General features: G+C 31.1%; 2 protein-coding genes across 2 annotated transcripts in view; one reads left to right on the top strand and one right to left on the bottom strand.

Moving 5' to 3' along the window:
• Nucleotides 1-7,303, bottom strand: part of LOC139519819 (uncharacterized) — a 28,039-nt gene extending 20,736 nt beyond the window's left edge. The window contains exons 1-6 of the mRNA XM_071312094.1: nucleotides 7,113-7,303; nucleotides 6,698-6,786; nucleotides 5,004-5,110; nucleotides 2,587-2,786; nucleotides 1,459-1,630; nucleotides 662-787 (exon numbers count right to left, since the gene is read on the bottom strand). Of these exons, the coding sequence (XP_071168195.1) occupies nucleotides 662-787; nucleotides 1,459-1,630; nucleotides 2,587-2,786; nucleotides 5,004-5,110; nucleotides 6,698-6,786; nucleotides 7,113-7,168 (750 nt within the window). The 5' untranslated portion in view covers nucleotides 7,169-7,303. The remainder of the gene's footprint in view (nucleotides 1-661; nucleotides 788-1,458; nucleotides 1,631-2,586; nucleotides 2,787-5,003; nucleotides 5,111-6,697; nucleotides 6,787-7,112) is intronic.
• Nucleotides 7,304-12,737: 5,434 nt separating this feature from the next.
• Nucleotides 12,738-20,237, top strand: LOC139521408 (protein phosphatase EYA4-like). Its single transcript, XM_071314886.1, has 9 exons — nucleotides 12,738-12,762; nucleotides 13,775-13,908; nucleotides 14,303-14,377; nucleotides 14,992-15,050; nucleotides 15,683-15,834; nucleotides 17,636-17,750; nucleotides 18,241-18,362; nucleotides 19,583-19,683; nucleotides 20,134-20,237. The coding sequence occupies exons 1-9, from the start codon at nucleotides 12,738-12,740 to the stop codon at nucleotides 20,212-20,214; spliced, it is 864 nt and encodes a 287-aa protein (XP_071170987.1). The 3' UTR covers nucleotides 20,215-20,237.
• Nucleotides 20,238-20,989: the final 752 nt, after the last annotated feature.

The following is a 20,989-nucleotide window of genomic DNA, read 5'->3' as shown; positions in this document are numbered from 1 at the left end:
GGTGAACCACGAATTCAAATGTTCAACGAATATCATGTTTTCAATAGGCTTTGTATACAGAGATCGGCAAAACCACGAAATTAAATATACACCAATATGCAAGTATTCAGCAATCCACGAAAATTGATACCCACAAAAATAAATGAATTCACAGTAGTATTAAGTAAATAATAATGCTTAACATTTTCAAACTATAAATTTTTTATTATATCAAAATTCAGAAATTGCCATCTTCAAAATATATCAGAGAATGTTTATACTCTATGGAAGCAAAGTTAACCTGTTGATATGAAATAAAGCTACACTATTACATCTTTAATATTAAGTGAGAATGTGCTGTTTTACAAATATAGTGGGGATATCTATACAATATATTTGATTTTTACAGAAACTTTTACTCTTTAGACAAAATAAACTAAAAGATATACTCACTTAATTTTATAGATATGTTAGATGAGGAAAAGTGTACAAAAAAGTAGGAAGTTTAATATAAATCTAATATTCATATAGATGTGTAGAAATTGGGAAGCACAATTTAACAATTAGTAAAAAAAGATATATCCACTATGCATTGTAGTTTTAATTCTCATTCACATATAAACCATCATATTTGCTGATTTACTACTCCCGGACATGAGGAGAAACATGTTTATAAACTAACCTCTCTATTGGTCCATAAAGTTTCTCCATACTTAGGTGTGACTAATGGTACAAACACCTGACAATTCCTGACAGCATCGTTGAGAGAATCCTGCCAATCCACACCTGATGTGATTTCATGTACATCCTGGTGAGTAAAAAAAATTATTTTAGAATCCACAAAACCAATTTGGAGTGACATATTACACAAATAAATCCATTTTCATTGAAATCATAACACAAGAATATGTTTTACAAAATTTTAGATTTTAAAAGAAGGTGTGGTTCCTGTTCCTACAGTTTTAAACAAAACTAAGATTTCCCAAAAAAATGTCTCTTAATTTTCACACAAAAACAAAATATGCACATTATAAATGTATAAATTGTCACTGAATAGAAGTTCCTTCATAATATAAGTTCCAAAAGGAAAAATTTTCTGGAATATAATTTCCACAGGAATAAATATTACACTATATGTTCCTAACGGAATAAATTGATAGAATATTTGTTCCAACAGGAATAGATATTATGACAATGTTTATAACAGTTTCCATCTGTACTTCAGTTAGACGGAACAAATATACATTGACACAACTATACAAATTTTATTTCACATCCTATATATATCCATTCTTTTGGAGTTTAATTTTTATTGTTCACAAATATTGTTAATGGATAGTGAGCCAAACAGCCAAAAATGAAAACTATAAACTCCTGCATACAAATGATGATAACTCTGACTTTTTCAGTAATAAGATTCATATTCAATTGTTAACAAAGCTTATGAACATTTTTGTTTTTGTCAGCAGCCATACTTACAAGATAGACACTAAAACCAAGGGAAGATAACTCTTGTTTTAGGATTAGAGCATGATGTGCTGCATCTGCTCTTACATAACTGATCAAGATTTGTTTTTCATCAGTCATACTGGAATCTGCAATCTGATTTCTATCCAAATCCTTACTGGTACGAAATGATAAATGTCTAGTGCTGCAAAAAATAAAGATGCTTTCAATGGTCCCTTTGAATGTCATATAACGTGCACTTAAATATACAATTTGTTTGTTTTCTAACCAAATTGATTATAAGTCTGACATAAATGTAAAATGGTTTAAATTTTAAAATTGCTGTCATCTCACCAATATTCTGACCAATATTCCGAAATACTCATTAAGTACTCAGTTAGACATGGGGTAAAAATATCTGTCACATTACACAAATCTAAGCTGTTTCAGGGAAATATAATAACCAAGCAGACTCATAACAGCTTCAATCAGCAGTAATATGACATATTTGACAGTGTAAATCATGCATAGCTTCAATAATGATAAAAAATTTGAGTATAAATCATGCATAGACACCTATTAGATTGGTACCTTCCATAATGATAAACAAGAATGTGTCCTAAGTACACAGATGCCCCACTCGCACTATCATTTTCCATGTTCAATGGACCATGAAATTGGGTAAAAAATCTAATTTGGCATTAAAATTAGAAAGATCATACCATAGGGAACATGTGTACTAAGTTTCAAGTTGTTTGGACTTCAACTTCATCAAAAACTACCTTGACCAAAAGCTTTAATCTGAAACTCCCACTTTCATTTTCTATGTTCATTAGACCATGAAATTGGGGTCAAAAGTCTAATTTGGCTTAAAAATTAGAAAGATCCTATCATTAGCAACAAGTGTACTAAGTTTCAAGTTGATAGGACTTCAACTTCATCAAAAACTACCTTGACTAAAAACTTAAACCTGTAGCAGGACGAACGGACGCACGAACGGAGGCACAGATCAGAAAACATAATGCCCCTCTACTATCGTAGGTGGGGCATAAAAAATCTTTTTCTATACATGTACAAGAAATATGTTTGTAAATATATCTTAACAAGAATCATCTTTTTAAATTTTATTTACAAAAAGTAATAGTAAAAATTATTATTTACCCTTTAATTTTCTTCCTTGGTTGGGGACTAGGAGTCAGAGGCGAATTGCTTGGTGTAAGGAATGTCTGAACATCAACAATGAGACAGGAATCTTCAATTATGTCAATCACTGTCAGCTGACTCTCTTGCTTACAGCTGATTGGCCAGGTATTGTGTTTCAGGAACCAGTAGTTTTGTCTGGAGAGCTTACTTCCGGTCATCTATAAATTCAAGAGAACATTGTCATATTAAGAATCTTTTATAAACTGTTCTATTTTATTTCTTGATCTTCTGTTATGTCAGTTTTCTTTTTTCATAATCTTCCTTTCTTCAATGGAAGTGAATTTGAATAAAATGAAAAGCTGTTATATGGTATTATTTGCAACAAAAACTGAAGAATTACAACATTTTATGAATTTTGAATTTTGAATTTAAATAATCGTTATCTGCAAAGTAACAACTGAAATAACTTTAAAATAGTAAGAGATATGTTGGTCACGTAAACAAACTCGATTTGAAGTTCTCACACTAATTGAATGTTTTTTAGCACTTATCATTCTATAATTACCTGATACATATATTATTTAGAAGAAATTCTTTGAATAATTCTTAAAATTATATAAATTTACTATCTGTATATCTTTTTTTGGAAAATTATCAAATATGACTATGTAAACTGTAGTATTTTTCTACAATTGTGATTCTCCTATAGATGGGTTTCAAATGAAATACTTTGAGTTTGAGAATTTTTTTTAGTTGTCATCTAGGAGGAATTAATGGTTAATTTTTCTTTTTGACTAGCCAATTTGAACATGTGATGCACATATTAAAGTCTAATAAGATATCCTTACTAGATCCTTTCAGTGAACTATGCAAGGCTGAAAGAAATAAAAACTGTTTATAAAAACACTTTTTTCTAAAGTCTAGGGATTAGTTTAAAAGGTTGAATAGAGCTAAATAATGATAGAAATTAAGCACGTAGACCTCCAAATTGGTGACAAAAGTGAAGGAATCTTCCTCAAACTGTGTAAATCAAAACCTTTCCACAAGGAAAAGTCTGCTAAAAAAATACTAAATATAGAACATCATTCGGTCTATGCATGATAATTATATACAATGAAACATGTCCCAACCCAACACCTACAGGACTTTGTGTTTTGTTCGGTTTTCACAGGTGTTGGGATTGAAGAGGTAAATGGAAGTCGACACGAAAATAATTTTGGCACTTACTGACAAGGAACGATAGGTGACACAACAGTTGACAATTTATTTTCATGATTATTTAGATGTAAATGTAAAAATCTAGGTAGATGAAGATAGACTTATTGTTTCTTTTGCCAAATAAATCAAACGCCACTCCGTCAATCATGCGCCTCGTTGTGTAAAGGTATTAATCGTTCAATGATGTCCGACGTGGAGAGATTTTGCTTTTTGAATCGTGATTGTCTTTTTCAATTATCTGTACACACAAGTTCTCGGACTAAACTGGCCATGGTCACCCGCTGATTTATACTTTGCCACAAAATAAGAGCGAAACAACAGCAGGGGTCCAGTTAATTTTTCTGGTTTTATTGTTGATGAGTAGCTAACAATAGTTTGCGTCTGAATTATAATATATATAGGGCCTCTAAAGGGAATCCAGCATGCCGTAAAAATAATTTCGAAAGTCATTGACCTTGTGTTGCAGGACTTCTTAATCAAGTGAAACATTTTAACACTATTATTTAATTAAACAGTTTAGCTATTGCAAAGCTGAATGGCAGTAATGAATTTGATGACCGTAAATATTTGAGTAACATGCATTTAATTGATCTACGGAAAAGTTCAATTCTTGTCCTTTTCGGCAATAGGAAAAAGAGTTCAGAATTCGGTGTTGACAGGGTTTGGTTTTATCAGGTTAAATTAACGTTAATTGATAGGGAAATTGTGTGGGACTTTGAAAATTGTTCAGTTTAAACTGAAATTCTGTTTAATCAGGGTTCGGTTTACCCATGTTTCACTGTATAACTAGTAAAATGTAAAACAAAATATATTCAGAAATATATTTGTGATGTTGAATTTAGTTCTGTGTTCTCAAATATTGCAATAAACATTGTACAGTACATTTTAATTAATAATAAGCTGTTTCTTGCGATTAAATCTTTAAATGATTAAACAAGTAACTCTACGTCTATTATTTTGTAGGCCTTTAACTTTCTCATTTAAATTTTTCAGGGTCTTTTATAGTTGACTATGCAGCATAGGCTTTGTTCATTGTAGACAAAGGTAAAAGGACCTATAATATTATTTCTGTTTCATATGGTCTCTTGTGAAGAGTTGTCTCATTGGCAATCATACCACATCTTCTTTTTCATATTTGTTGAATATTTTACATATAATTCTAATGTTTACAAAACAAATCCCTTGCATTTTCATTAGAATATCTTACTATATGTTACCTGTGATTGAATAGATTGTCGTACATCTGACAAAACACAATGGAGATCAACAAACACCATGCCAAGATTTTCTCCAGACCTCTGTCTGATACCAATACATGGTGTCTCTACAATAAAACAAACTTGCATCTATAAAGCATACAACCATATTGTCCTTCAAATCTTTCTTTTTGATTAAATACATTCATCTAATAATTATATGGCAGTTGTGAATCAATTAATGTCAATGTTACAACTTTTAAATTGTCAATGTGTTAAAGTCATATGAAACGAGTAAACTGGTGAAAACTAATGTTTATCCAATTCTTGAACCAATGCATGTATATGTCATAAACTTAAAATTGAGAAAGGAAATGGTGAATATGTCAAAGCGACAACCACCCGACCATAGAGCAAACAACAGCCGAAGGCAACCAATGGGTCTTCAATGTAGCGAGAATTCCCACACCCGTAGGTGTCCTTCAGCTGGCCCCTAAAATATGCATAATAGTACAGTGATAATGGACGTCATACTAAACTCCGAATTATACACAAGAAACTAAAATTTAAAATCATACAAGACTAACAAAGGCCAGAGGCTCCTGACTTGGGACAGGCGCAAAATTGCGGCGGGGTTAAACATGTTTATGAGATCTCAACCCTCCCCCTATACCTCTAGCCAATGTAGAAAAGTAAAACAATAACAATACGCACATTAAAATTCAGTTCAAGAGAAGTCCGAGTCTGATGTCAAAAGATGTAACAAAAGAAAATAAATAAAATGACAATAATACATAAATAACAACAGACTACTAGCAGTTAACTGACATGCCAGCTCCAGACCTCAATTAAACTGATTGAAAGATTATGTCTTCATCATATGAATATCAGGTACAATCCCTCCCGTTAGGGGTTTAGTATCATACTATCATAAAATATATGAGAAGAACATAACCCGTGTCATGCCAACAACTGTTTTTTTAGAATTAAATGTGTTTAGTTCCGATGCAAAGACCCTATCAGTGAATCAATGTTTAAGCCAAAATATGCAATCTTTAATGACCTGACAACAGTATCGTAACTATATCCCCTTTTAATAAGTCTATTTAAAGGTTTTGTTAGTTTCTGAGGAGAATACTGACATTTTTGTGCTTTATAAAGAATATTTCCATAAAATTTTGGATGTGAAATACCTGAACGTATAAGATCTGCATGTTGAGTTCTGTCTTCTGTGTACTATTTTTTCATTTCTTACGCAGAAAAGGTATATGTACATAAGTTTAATAATGAAAACTATCCATTTTGTTATAAAAAAACATATGCATATTTTTTTTTAATTTGAGGTTTCATATGACTTTAACAAATATATAATTTAACCACTTTACATGATCACGTTTTTTGGACAGTTTGCTAAGTGACAAAAAAAAACCCACTTCATCTGACCAGTAGGAGAGAATATAAAGACTAATTTTTAAGAAAATAAATTAACTTGAAAGTTCTACCATATTGACTTTTGTAAAAATGCAATATGTACATGTATTATGTATATTTAGATTATAGAATGCAAAATCTATTCAGACTTAACATGAATTCACATCAAGATGTCATAAAATGAAATTCTATATCCTCATATATATTTTGACATGCAAATATCCCTTACAGCTATATAAGTTGAAAGAACAGTAATCCCAGCAAACAAATGAAAAACATCTTACCAAAATATTTCTGTATAAATAATGAGCACTCTTCTGACACAATTTGTTTTACATAAACTGAGTTCTCCAAGTTCCTGTTAATATTCCAACTGAAATGAAAATACAGTTTTAGATAAATGACAGATAAGAAAGTTCCAAGATAGTTCCTGCTTTACTAGCAAGGTTGAAAACGTCATATTACATGACATTTTGTATGGGTTGTATCACTTGATATTTTCTATGCATTTCTGAATTTAAGGAATCCTCTTCTGCATGTATGTTTATATGTCAGTTACTGTCTTACTTGTTTACCTCTTTGTTTTATAACTCAGAGGTCGTTATTGTTAAATATAAACTTAAACTCTCATTTATCCACCTTAAAAAAAGAAATATGATAAAGAATATAATCTGACATTTGGTCATAAAATACAAATACCCCTGCTTTGTACAGAATATGAAAGTCTCTGGTAGAGCTGCAACTTGACTATACATTAGATCTCTTAAGCTGTGCAGGGATAAATCTTCATTCTTGGCTACGATGACAACACCAAGACAGGTCGGAGTTTCAGTCCTACCACCATTTATAAGCTGTATTCCTACCAATTGATTTTCTGTTATTTCTGTCTCTAAAATAGATAAAAAAAAATTAGGCAAAGAAATACTAACTTTCCAGTTGTCAGAAAACACATTTTCAGCCAAAATCTGCCGTTATCGGCGGACCAAAGTAAATATAAAGTGTAAAAAAAATGCATTCCTCAAATTTTACCATTTTAAAACTTGTTTAACCCCCCTCCACATTCTGTATGTATGTGCATGTCCCAAGTCAGGAGCCAGTTATTCAGTGGCTGTCATTGGTTCATGTGTTACATATTTGTTTTTCATTCATTTTATGTACCTACTTAAGGCCGTTGGTTTTCTTGTTTGAATTGTTTTACATTGTCATTTCAGGGCCTTTTATAGCTGACTATGCAGTATGGGCTTTGCTCATTGTCGAAGGCCGTACTGTGACCTATAGTTGTTAATTTCTGTGTCATTTTGGTCTCTTGTGGAGAGTTGTCTCATTGGCAATCATACCACATCTTCATTTTTTACAACATGTTTAAGAGTTGTTATTTGGATTTTTACATTTATTTTGTCAAAGTTAAAGTGGTTGTTTGCAATATGTCAAAATGTTTCTATCCTTTGTGAAACTAACAAATGATAAAAGTTCAAAAGATTGTTGAAATGGAGTTCTACACTACAACTTGATTGAACTTCCAGATACACTGAAAGATAAAACATGCAAAACCAAGTTGGTACAACGAAACAACAAATTAAACTTTGACTCAATCCCTAATTAAATAAATTAGCATTAGCCATGTCCTTGAGCTTTTCAGTAGATACATAGTACCTCTATATCAAATTTAATGGAAAATGTGTTTTATTTTATAGCTGTCAAGTTTGCCCCCTTGACTAAAGTAAGATGACAGAGCCTGTTGCTTGGTCTGTCTATTTGAAAAAATATTTAACAGTCAAAACTGTGTGAATAAAGTTCAGAGTTTTATCATCAATTAATTATGAAAACGATAAGTCTTTTGTTGGAATATTTCAAAAAAGTGAAGTCCCTATATATTTCAGTGTTCCAGCTAGGATTTGAAAATAGAGGGGCGCGTTTTTAAAAAGGGCACTTTAGCGCGCTTTCACTGAAAAAAATCAAATACTTAATATTACCACATAAAGACATATTTTTAGCAAGCATGTAGCTTAGTTAAATAGCTATTATATACAAGTTTAAAAATCATTTATTTAGAACATATAAGTTAAAATCAAACTGATAGCAATAATAGACATTACTATATTTATTTCTCTTTCAGAACTACAGATTTTTTCAAAGAAGAGTTCAAATGCAAATAAATATTAAACAACAATGACAAATCTTCTGTTTTTCTTTTTGAAGAAGGTTGTCACACATTAGTTTCATCACAGTTTAATTTTACAGTTAATATTTTTGTTAATGTCTGTGCTTTCAAGTTTGCCCTGTGACTTGTCTTTATCAATTTGACCTGAGAAAATATTTTCTCCACCTCTGCTGTACTGAGTGGTTGTACATGTCATATTGCAACACTGAATAGTTTTGCAACAAGAGGGTACATAAAGATAATAGGTTTTATATATTATAATTTAAAGAAGGATATAAGCATGAGGATAATTAAAAGATACAGTACCGTGCTACCAAATTCTTAACAAGTATAAGAAACTCAAGTTATGTGTAGAAAGATTGAAAACCTTTGGCCTACCAACACTAAAAATACAAATCGTTTATATGATGTGTTACAAAATATGCCATTCTTAATGACGCAACAACAGTTATCCCATCTGAATAAGTCTGTTTAAAGGTTTGGTAAGTTTTTGAGGTGAATGCTGACATTTTTGTGCTTTGTAAAGAAAGTTACCATATAATCAAAGAGCATATTGCTCTGAGGGATACGATTGCCGTTGTTTCATTGACACATGTAGCTGGATCCGGTCTTGTTTGCTTCGTTTGCATGAGACTTTGAATAAGATGTATATTTATCAACATACATGTAGCAACAAATATAGGAAGGAATTCAACACCAAATCATTTTTAATAATTGTTTGATTTGAAAAAAACGTTACCTGGATAACAGCGTTTCTTTGTTTACATTGAATATGACGTCATAACTTGAATAACGTCACAACTAAATCCCTAACAACAGAACCAATATCGGAAACGTTACGGTATTTCCGTTTTTTTTTTATCAACATGTTTGAATTAAAAAAAATAATACAGACTTTGTCCCCATTCACAGGTAATGCCTGCCTCATATTTTCCTTTGGGTCAGTGATCATGACTCCTTTCCGTACACATTCCTCGGTTTAAATTGCAATCGTTTTTAATATAATACGACGTTTATTGACAGAACGAGCTAATGCTCGACGTGTTGTTTTGATTCAGAATTCAGGAAACAACTCGAAACGATAATATGAAAGACTACATTTCGCCTGAAGGGGTGTTCTACGATGCGGACTACATTTATTTTGATTTAAATGATGCATACGATTTAAAATTATGCATTTATAAACAATAACTCTCAATAGCAGACATGCATAGAAAAGATCCCATGAGTTATAAATTAGTTAATTGAGTGGGGAATCCAGAGCAACCATTCAATCTAAAACACCTTGAAGTCAAGAAACAATACGCATGTGCATAATTCCAAAACAAACCCTTGAGCAAGAACTTATATTAAATGTTTATTAAACGACCTAGATGGTTCTCTATTTCTTTATGGAAGTACAATCTCAAATATCAGTTTCATAACAGTAACATATAAGAAAAACTCCACTTCAGTTCTTTAAGACAGAAATAGATTTATCGGAATTCAGAGAACTCTCGCATTTTATCAAAACTGGGAATTCCCTGTGACGTACGTACGTGATTCTAAATTTATAAAACACTAAATGTAAATACTGCTTAATTCTGATTTTCCGTGTTGTTAAAAACACGCATATAAGTCAAGGGAATTATCAAACATGAAGATTATGAAAAGAACATTATAGGAAAGTTGTTTAAGTTCAATCCCTTTGTTTGTTTTTACCTTTTAAAGCAAGACTATCATAAGAATCTGAGATGTTCCTTAATGTTTAGAATAAAACGATTGATGTGAGGGCAATGCTCTCAGCCACCGATTGCTTGAAAGCAATTGTATCCCAAAAAAGATTGGATGTAAAATACATAAAGATATAAGATGTCTGCATGTTGATTTATACATTGCATTTACAAATGATGTCCCTGTACCGATGATAACATTTAGTAAATGTTTTGACTAGTTTGTGATATATATGGAAACTGGTGTAATAATTTTTCAGTAGTAAAGTGATTTCTTTCATTAAAATCAAATACATTGTTACATTACGTGATTACAGTATACAATGGTATACATGAGCACATTTCTACTAGCAAATGCAAAGGATATCTAGCTGTTTATATTGTTTGTTGGCCTCTTTATACGTCTGGACATACATCTTGGGTTGATAAATCATTGTATCATTATCAACCTCGTCAAAAGTCAATAATTGAAGAATTATCATAAAGTTCAATTACAAAGCAAGGAAAGAAGTTTGCTGCACAGTATTCTAGATAGGTTAAACAAATAAATCACAGGACTTTTTGTCTCTGAACAAATTTTCAGCTATGTCAGCTTTTATGTAATCACCAACAGGTTAGTTTAGTTTCTGTGTAACACAAATGATAACACTCATTTTATATGAGGTGCCAGTTAACGATTTCTATATATATCTCTGTATCATGACTGTATCATGTATGGCCCCTGAAATGTAAACAATCATACGAAACCGTAATGCCTTCGACTTTAACATGTCAAGATCGAGTTATTTAAACTGTCAATTCTTTAATTTTTACCAAAATTCTCCATAGTCACAGCTTGTAGTTGTAGTGGTGTAAGAAATCTTTTTTGAAACTGGCGGGCATGGAGGGAACGTCCAGATATAGGGAGTGTAACGACGTGTACTATATTTTTTAATGTTCAGTACAAACCTCCTTTTAATGGAGCACCATTATGAGAGCTAGTCCAAATAATTATGACGGCTTGTAAGGCTGATTTATTGTACATTCTTGCAGTTATACATTCTTAGTGTACAAAACATTGATAGTGAACCATCAAATTGATTTTATAATTAGAAACAAGAGCTTGGGATATTAATAGACCGTTGCACAATCTTTGCGGTTATTAGTTCAGAATTGTTATCTCCCCTGTTACTAGTGAAGCTTTGGAATTAATTTTTCGTTTTAAATATGGGAATAACGTGTACATATCCGCAAACCGCAAACAGCACACCTTCAATAGGTAGCATTTACTTAGTTGATTAGAAGGGTTCCATGGTAAAACTCTTTGCTGTCACCAAATCTGGGTTTTTTTTAATCAGAAAACTTGATCTGAACTCCAATGCAACATGCCATTTTTCAGCTGATACATGTGCACCAATTCCACCTTGTCCATGACATAGTCCGTATGGTACCTGTTACTCCTGGGTACATTGGTCCTTATACCTGTTTGTCCTGGATCCATTTGCTCGGATTTTTTATTTTGATTGTTGTACTATATAATTGTATAATGTTTATTAGTTTAGTTTAGTTTGTTGAAAATTTTGCTGAATATTTATGCTATATTACTGCTAACAAATAATGATTTTCTTTGGTCTGCATGACTGAGTATCAGGAGTACAAGGTATTCAGGGCCGTAACTACACTGAGGCATATGAGGCAAATGCCTCATGTTGAAAACTTCAAAAAAAAAAAAAACTGAAACAAAAAAATTGTCTTCATATCAAATTGTGTTCACGGAAAGTGTCTTGCAAAAAAGAAGTTCTCTTCACTCTCTGCTGTCGTCCCTGCATGTTTTTCGTGATCCATATTTCTATTTTACTTTTAGTTTTGTTTTCAGAGTTGATGGTCTATCGTTTGTTATTATGTGTCCCGGGTTTGTCTTTTGTTCATTTATTGTCCTACTTTGTGACGATAGTCTGAGGGTTAATTTCCATTTGTAAACGTGTGGTTTTGCAATGTTGCATGTTAACCGATGTCCAGACATCGTGCGACAAAAATATTTTAAGAATATACGATGCTACTGGACACAGAAAAAAACTGGTCGTTTCTGCATGGGGCATTGAACTTGATATCAAAGAATACAAAACTGACTCTTTTTGTAGATAAAACTAAACAGCTGACATGGTTTAAATCAAAGTAAGACGACCAATTCATCGGTATCAAATCATCTATAAAAAAAAACATCACTGTATAGCCATATGACCTTTTACATTGAAGGATTAAACTTGCATTAAGTCTTGTTAAGACCCTTTAACAGAAAATAAAGGAATATATGGAGAAAACGTACACGGGAACTAATCTCACACAAAGTCAATGCATAGAAAAAATACAAATGACCAATGTTCAAAGTTTTTATTCCTGTTCTTCAACTTGGTAGTAGACGGAGGGTCTTCAACAATAAAAGAATCATTAATACCGTAAAACAAGGTCAAGATGGTTCTTAGTGTCGACTTAGGCAGTACTAGTACTTAAAGTATATTACTGCACTGTCACTATGTTTAAATCTAGTCATTATAAAATCACTAAAGTCTAAGCACAATACAAAACAAGAACAGACAGACAGACCCGGTTTTTATGACTATGAGACTTACGATTTTTGCTTTATCCTACATATCGGTCTGCTAATGATGTTGTCCCCGTAAAACCTAAAAGTCCCAAATTACAATGAATCTACGTTTTTGCTTTGAGACCAGCATATTGTCGGAGAAAAATGGCTAAAATATTAATTGCGTTTCAATGTCAGAAAGAGTCTGGGAAACGCTCAGAATGCATGATTTTGCGTTATTTTTCTCAAAGCTTCTGGGGGTCTTAAGCGGCCCCCAGACCCCCCCCCCCCCCAGACCCCTTGCCGAAAAAAATTCGCCTCGCTACGCTCGGCATACATATTTTGCCTCACTATTAACAGAGGCTAGTTACGGCCCTGGTATTTAATATAAAACACTAGCTGAAGCTAGACCAATGTCATCTGCATGTTTTTATCTTTATTCATAAATTAATTTTAACAATTTCCAAAGAGGCATATTTAATAGTTCTACAAAAATGTATGCTTTTGCAATTTGACTATTCTAATGCAACAACGTTTGTAATGTTCATTTTGATTGGATAACGCCACTTATTTACATGGCATCCATTGACAATTGATGCTATGGGGCGTACGCGCAAGCGCAGACGGCATATGACATATTTTGAATACAGGTTTTAAAGTTGTTTTCTGTCAGTTTCATTAGAATGGAACTTAGTAAACTTAATTTGCGACCATCAAATCCCCAATTGATGCCATCAGAGCTTAAAATACAATACTGAGTGAGTCATATCCTAATTATTTGTCTTTGATTTTTTTTTTTTTTTTTTTTTTAGACTTGTGAGTTTGGATGTCACCTCTAGTATATTTGATTACCTCTCTAAAATTGACAATTGGTAATAATTAATATTTTACACTATTATTTTAATTTTATTATGCATTTTTTCAGTACAACCTTGTGAAAGTGAAGAGTTGGAAATTCTCACTCCCAGACCTGTAGTGCAGAAAGATGTCATTTTTATTTGGAATTTAGACATTTTTAAAACTCTAATGACAGAGTCTTACCAAGAAGACGAGGGAAAGGTAAATACTAAAAAGAGTTTTAGGAAGGCTCCAATAAATTATAGATTGATAACTGCTGACTTAACCTCCAGTATCAAATTATATTATGCATGAACTGTTGCACATGAATGTGATATAAATACATACCCAGCTTTGTAAGAAAGGATGGACAGCCAAACTCAGGCCAGATATACTGACCATATTTCTATACTCCAGTCAACCAATTGGGTCCACAGAAAAGTACATTTAATTAACTAGCAGAAGCTTACATTTTTGTGTTATTGGATAATAAAAACATATATAAATTATTATAATAGTGTCATGAATTACATGTAAATAAAGAAGTTCAAAATGTAAACATTTGTACAAGTACATGAATATATAGTGTAAAGATTTGTTTTGATTTAAATTGTAGGAAATTTTGTTGGAAGAGATTGATGACTTGGTACTAGATTTAGCAGAAACACATTTTAACTACAAAGATTTGCAGGTTAATTAACATTTTCATTTATCAGAAGTATTATCAACCTAAATAATTCAGTCATTATAATATTTGGTTGCTCTTTGATGGCCTACTTAACGCCTGTCATACCTACCTGAAGTCAAATAAAAAAATAGTCTATCATGCAACCATTTCAAATATAATTTGGGATTCACCTTTTTTGATAACATTGGACAGCTAAATGATTACCAATCAAAATCTAGAATTTGTGATAGGTTTTAATTGTATAAAGAGGGCAGGCCTTCCTGAATACCGAATTGAGACCAAGGAAAATTCAAAACTGATAGTCCCCAAGCAAATGGTAAATCAAAAGCTCATACACATCAAACGAAAGGATAACAACTGTCATATTCCTGGCTTGGAAATCACACAGGAAGGGGAGATAACTCATTAAATATTATCTTAGTTTAATACATGTACTAATGTACTATATATATATATATATATATATATATATATATATATATATATAGCTAGCTATATTAAACAAACTGGATATTGAATTTTATAATACATGTACATGTACTGCCAATTTGTTTTATGGAAAAATGTTTCTTATTCTTATTTCTCTATCATTTGTTATTCTTACATTTTGTTTGCAGCATTATGAAATGAAGAATGTTTATGACAATCCTCTGATAGATACTGGACAGAATGAGAGGTAATTAAGTAACTTGTAAATCAAGATATTTTCAGACACAATATTTCATCTGTAACTTTCATGAACAGAAACTAAATGACAAGATTTCTTAATGTTTAAAAAAAATCATTTAATTATCAATGAATATTTATTTAATATACTTGATTTTATTATTTCCTTGTTAAAATGTTTTAATCTGTTCCTTAAATGATTACACATCCAACATATTTGAGGGTTACTAGTACTGAAAGTGTCCACAAACATTTTGGTATATTCACACATAACAGTGGTCAACTGAAAGTTTAATATTTAACAAGTAATTTTGCATTGCATGGAAGATATATTTAACTTTTGAGTAGACCCGATACATTTTTTTTTCTATAGAAAGGTAAGGAAAGCTGACATCAATCTTTCAAACAATATCTTGACTTTTAATTTTATTTATATTTGACAAAATCTTCAATACCCTGCTTTTCAGGAGATGTGAAAGATTCTAAATAATAAGAAATCAGCAACATAAAATATTAGAAGATAATACTGAACACAGTATAATCTTTGAAAATGTACATACAAACACCACATATGTTTTCCTTTTCTCAAAAACACTTTTTTAAAACAGGCATTTGAAAGAAACATATTCATTTCTATTTCAGACAATCTAATTTTTCAGATGACCCAGAAAAATCATGTCACCAGACTTATGACACCCTGTCAGTGGAAGAAAAACAAAGATTTAACAAACTAGCTTCTTTATGTAGAAAAGTAAAGAAATCTTATTGTGAGAAATGTAGGCAGAATATTGATGGTAGGTTTGACTGATAAGTCTTAGAGGCCCCTCATGGGGGTGTGCAAGTAATCACGTAATCATTATTTTTTTTTAAACAAGATAACTAAATAATCAAAAACTGTCACAGATTATCACATAATCAAATAATCAGGAAATATTTGGTAAAGTAATCAAATAATCACTTTAAAAACAGAATTGTAATCATGTAATCGAACCCCATGAATAGGCTCATTTTAAATGTGCATTTTTTTGTACAGCATACAATAACATCTTGATTTTTGTTTTTAAAATTTTATTATTAAGGAGGCACAAGGGTACAAAAAATTCAGCAAAAATTTAAACATTTTGTTTTTTGTTGCAAATTTTATTTATTACTCTATTAGTTGTTACTTTATGATATGGAACAAAAATCAACCAAAAAAAATAAATTTGTTTTAGCCCCAGATGACGTTTAAAATGTTTACATCATTGAAAAAGCTCCAAATTATCTTCTTTTGGTGAAAAAATGCTTTTTTTTTGTGCATTAAAATTGAAGTATTTTTTTTAACTCATCAATGACCTATATTTTTTATTACTTTTTTCAAACAAGGTGTAAATTATAGTAAAATTTAAGCGATTTCTGTAATTTAGTTCTTTTTTTAGTTCGATATTCCTTTTTTCTTTTATTAGTAATAGTTCAACAACAAAAAACTACCTTAACAAAAATGCATGCTTCTTTCAAAATCAGATTGTGAGCTTAAATGCACCGTGACCCCATATTTTTATTTTATTTTTTCATTAAGTATAGGATAAATTTTATTTTTACAGAAAAAAATTTGCGAAATCCTATATCTTAAAAAAAAATGATTTATACCCGCAAGCCCACTTATGTCTTTATGTTTTGTCATTTCAGAAATATACCCATCATCTTCTTTTATTCTTAATTTCAAAGTACTGCATAAGCCTGTTCATGAATCTGGTTTATTTCATATCGGTTGAGAATAAGATTCTCTTATTGGATAAAAAGAAGTCACATGACATTCATTATTCTTCAGTAATAAATTCCATCGGTCATTAACAGAACAAAACGGACCAGAAAACCGGTCGTTAACGAACTGTTACATGATAATGACTGGTGGGGCGTGGTTTCCGTCTGATAATGACCGTTGGGGCGTGGTTTTCGTCTGATAATGACCGTTGGGGCGTGGTTTCTCTGTTAATGACCGCAGGGGCGTGGTTTCTCTAGAGAGATGTATCTTTTATAAAACATGTTCCTGTTTTTAATATTATTTTTAAGTTGTTGAATTGTTTATTATATTTTTTCTTTAATTATAAAATTAAAGAGAACTTGATTAAGTATTTATATACTGAAAAATTGCACTAAAATGAATGGCAGTATTACTACGACTTGTCTTCACTCTTTGCCGTAGGAATTGTTTAACTACTCGAGTTCGCTTTATGCATTTTGAATTTATGAGAATTTTTAAAAACATGGTTTCTCAATGAAATAAAAATAATAGTTCTTGAAAAACTGGTCATTATCGTGATACATGGACTGCCTGTAGGACAGTGGTATTGACTGCGACAGCGATAACGACCTCGCCTTCGGCTCAGTGATTATCACTATCTTAGTCAATACCACTGTCCTGTGGGCAGTCCATATATCACGATAATGACCAGTTTTTCAAGAACTATTATATAAATAAACACTTTTGCGAACTTTAGATTTCAAAATCCTATAAACAGAAAAGATCAATACCTAAAAACTTGGTCATCTCCATTCATAAAGATAAAGTTGATTTTCATATATTTTATAACTTATTTTGTACACATATTTCAGATTTGATCAAAGAAGAGAAACGTCAACAGTGGTCTAATGTTAAACAAAATATGGAAGCATTGAGGGATAAAGTGCTTTCAGAAGCAATAACATCTTTACAAATTATTAACTCTCGGTAATAAACAGAGACTTAGCTTTTTAAAATATGTATTTCAAATTTGTACCTTGCTTCAACCAAATTATATTTTGAAATACCAGAACAAGAAAAGAAAACTTATGTTATATTCGTGCACCATCATACATTTTGAACATAAATAAATATTAACATGAGTAGGTTTTTATTTGTCATGTTTTCAACACTACCTGATTCTTAGACAGATTGACAATAATTGATTAATAAGAGTGAAAGGATGCTAAACCACTGGAAAAAAGTCATCTTTATGTCTCACATTCTAGGACACAAATCAACAATTGTTCAATTTAGGGTTAACACTTCATGTACAGGTGCCACACCTGTCTGCTAACTGGTACTGTATGCTGCTCTATGAATGTCCAATTATTTGTGTCGTTGGAATGTTTTTCATCTACGTATTTGACATATATCCTTTTATTCATAATTATTTTACAGTTCAGTTCATATTTAAAAAAAAGTTTTTGTTATACAGGTCATCATGTGTGAATATTCTATACACAACTAGTCATCTTATACCAGCATTAGCACATGTGTTATTGTTCCAAATGGGAAATATCTTCAAGATAGAAAATATTTATAGTACAGCCAATATTGGTAAATATACATACTTTGAAGTGTTTTATAGAAAAGGAAAATTTAATATTTAATACTGTGGGTATCAGTTTTCGTGAATTGCTGAAAACTTTCATATTCTTTGATATTTGATTTTATTGAAAATATACTATCGTTGAACATTTGAATTTCGTGGTTTACCGTATTGAGTACCCACAAAAAATGGTATCCAACAAATAATAATGAATCCACAGTAGGTTAAACAAGCATGAGTGACAGTATGTAAATGACATAATATACTAGTACATAGATATAGGAAGATGTGGTGTGAGTGTCAATGAGACAACTCACCATCCAAATAAAAATTTATAAAAGTAAACTGTTCATGCATTGATAATTTTTTCACATCTATCTTTCCTCTGCAAAATTATTTTTCCCTTAATTTATGAATGCATAAAATTTTTAAAAATTAACTTATTGATGTGAAAAGGACAAGATATTAGCACTTTTAAAATATGAACACTCTGGTTTGAAAACTGCAGGAGTTCTTACACACAAAACAGGCACTTTCTTGTTCCAACCAGACCAACTGTCCTTCCATCTGTATGACATACACAATTATATAAGCTCAAATATTTGCTCTTCATGCAATAAAAAAAAAATCACTTGTTGAAACAAAAGTTGAAGCTTTTAAAGAACAAAATAAAAAAATTGTAGAAAAAGAATTTGTTGTGGCATGATTGCTAATGAGAAAACTATATACAAGTCCAAATGATGTATATGTAAACGATCATAGATCACTGTACAGCCTTCAACAAGGAGCAAAACCAATGTCAAGAATGTTACAGTTTAAGACTAGTCTGTAATTACAGTGATAAAAAAAAGCTTCCCATTGTTCTTTGGATTACATAGAAAGCCTGATAATCTGTTTATTCTATTACAATTCTTTTCCACCTACCTTAGAAAGTTTTAGGCTTGACAAATGTACTCTTGATAATGTCTACTAACACATTGTGACATCATTGATAATAACTTCAACTCATTCATTGTGATACCTGCTATTAAGGTCTCACAGCTGTGATACCAGAATTATGGAATGACTGAGCAGAGTAACATAGACGAAGGGAAGGAAGATACGCAATCATATTTGTACATTGCATATCTGAAATTTAATTTTATATCAATTCATAATATTTACGTAATTGGAAATTACATTAGGATTATCTCCCCCTAGTTAGTATTCACATCACTATTCTTTTTAGGAAAAGAAAAAGGCTTCAAAATGATCTCAGAGCAGTTTGGGAACGACTGCAATGTTTTTGTCTTTGGTGTTGGGAAAGATGATGAAAAAATTGCAGAAAAGGTATATATATAATAATGTTTGATTTTTTTTTTATCATTTTTCACAAGTAATTTACTGGATGTTTGTATAAATGAAGTCACTGAAAAAATCAATTTTAAGCAAGGGGTCTAAAGTGCACATGCTTACAATGCTGCAATGAATACCTCTCAGTTTCCAGTATTGCACCTATACATTGCCATTTTTGCATGAAAAAAAAATGATTATCACAAAAACTAATAAATAGAGTTTACGATCAGATATTCAGTAATCACTTTAAAGCCTTCAAAAATTGATAGGAACACGAACAGAATAGCTGGCTATAAATTGGCAATTGTCTAGAAATTTAAGATTGAAGTGTTGCAAGACCTGATTTGAACAAAACATATTCTTAATTTCAATCTTGATCTAAAAGGTATTGAATATGCTTTATCCTTCTTTGTACAGTACTTAAACTTTATATTTTATTTTCAGCTTAAGATGGCCTTTTGGAAGGTAGCAGACCAATCAGATGTGGATTCTTTACACCATGCACTGAAAATGAACTATCTTTAATAACATTTTTACATGCATCATAATTTGACAAATTTACTGTCAAGTGACTGTCATGACCCCATATGTCATAAATGGAACTTTCCAACAATTTAAGAGCTGTCAGCATAGCAGGACATATACTTCCTGCACATGCATTCTAGTTATTGAAAGGCAGCAGTCTGAGGTTAAGATGATGTAAATTCAGAAACTACTGCTGGCATTTATTATAACAAAACCCAGATGACTATCCAAAAATTGAGTTTTGATTAATGTTTAAGTACTTTTAGTAGTGGGTATCAATTTTTGTGATATTCCTGAACATGCATGATATATTTGTCAATGGATCAATTAATCTAGTATAGAGAAAAACAGAAAAACTTGAAACAAAATTAAAAGGCTGTGATATATTACCAAACAAATGAAACTCATCAACAAATTACATGAAGCCTTTCTTGCTTAATTTTTTATTACCCTAGTCACTTGCTTTCATTTAAAGTAAATTTCAAAAAACAAGTTTCAATTCTTTATTTCCAGATCTTCAAAATACAACATATTTGTTATCAAAAATCTAAAAGTAAAGCTTTAAGGTGGTACCCAACACTTTAACTAAAATTAATTTGGCTCGTTTAATTTTCTTAAAATTTTGACAAAGTATTTACTTTGACCTTTTAACAAAAATATAAAAATTTCAAAAAATTTGAACCAACCGTTTTATCAGAAAAATTACACTGGTTATATAACAGTTTGACAAACACTTATTTTGATCATTGAAAACGTTTAGCTGATTTTACAGAGT

Source organism: Mytilus edulis, chromosome 4 (assembly GCF_963676685.1).
Source record: "Mytilus edulis chromosome 4, xbMytEdul2.2, whole genome shotgun sequence".
NCBI lineage: Eukaryota > Metazoa > Mollusca > Bivalvia > Mytilida > Mytilidae > Mytilus > Mytilus edulis.
This window is presented reverse-complemented; position numbering and strand designations above follow the sequence as displayed.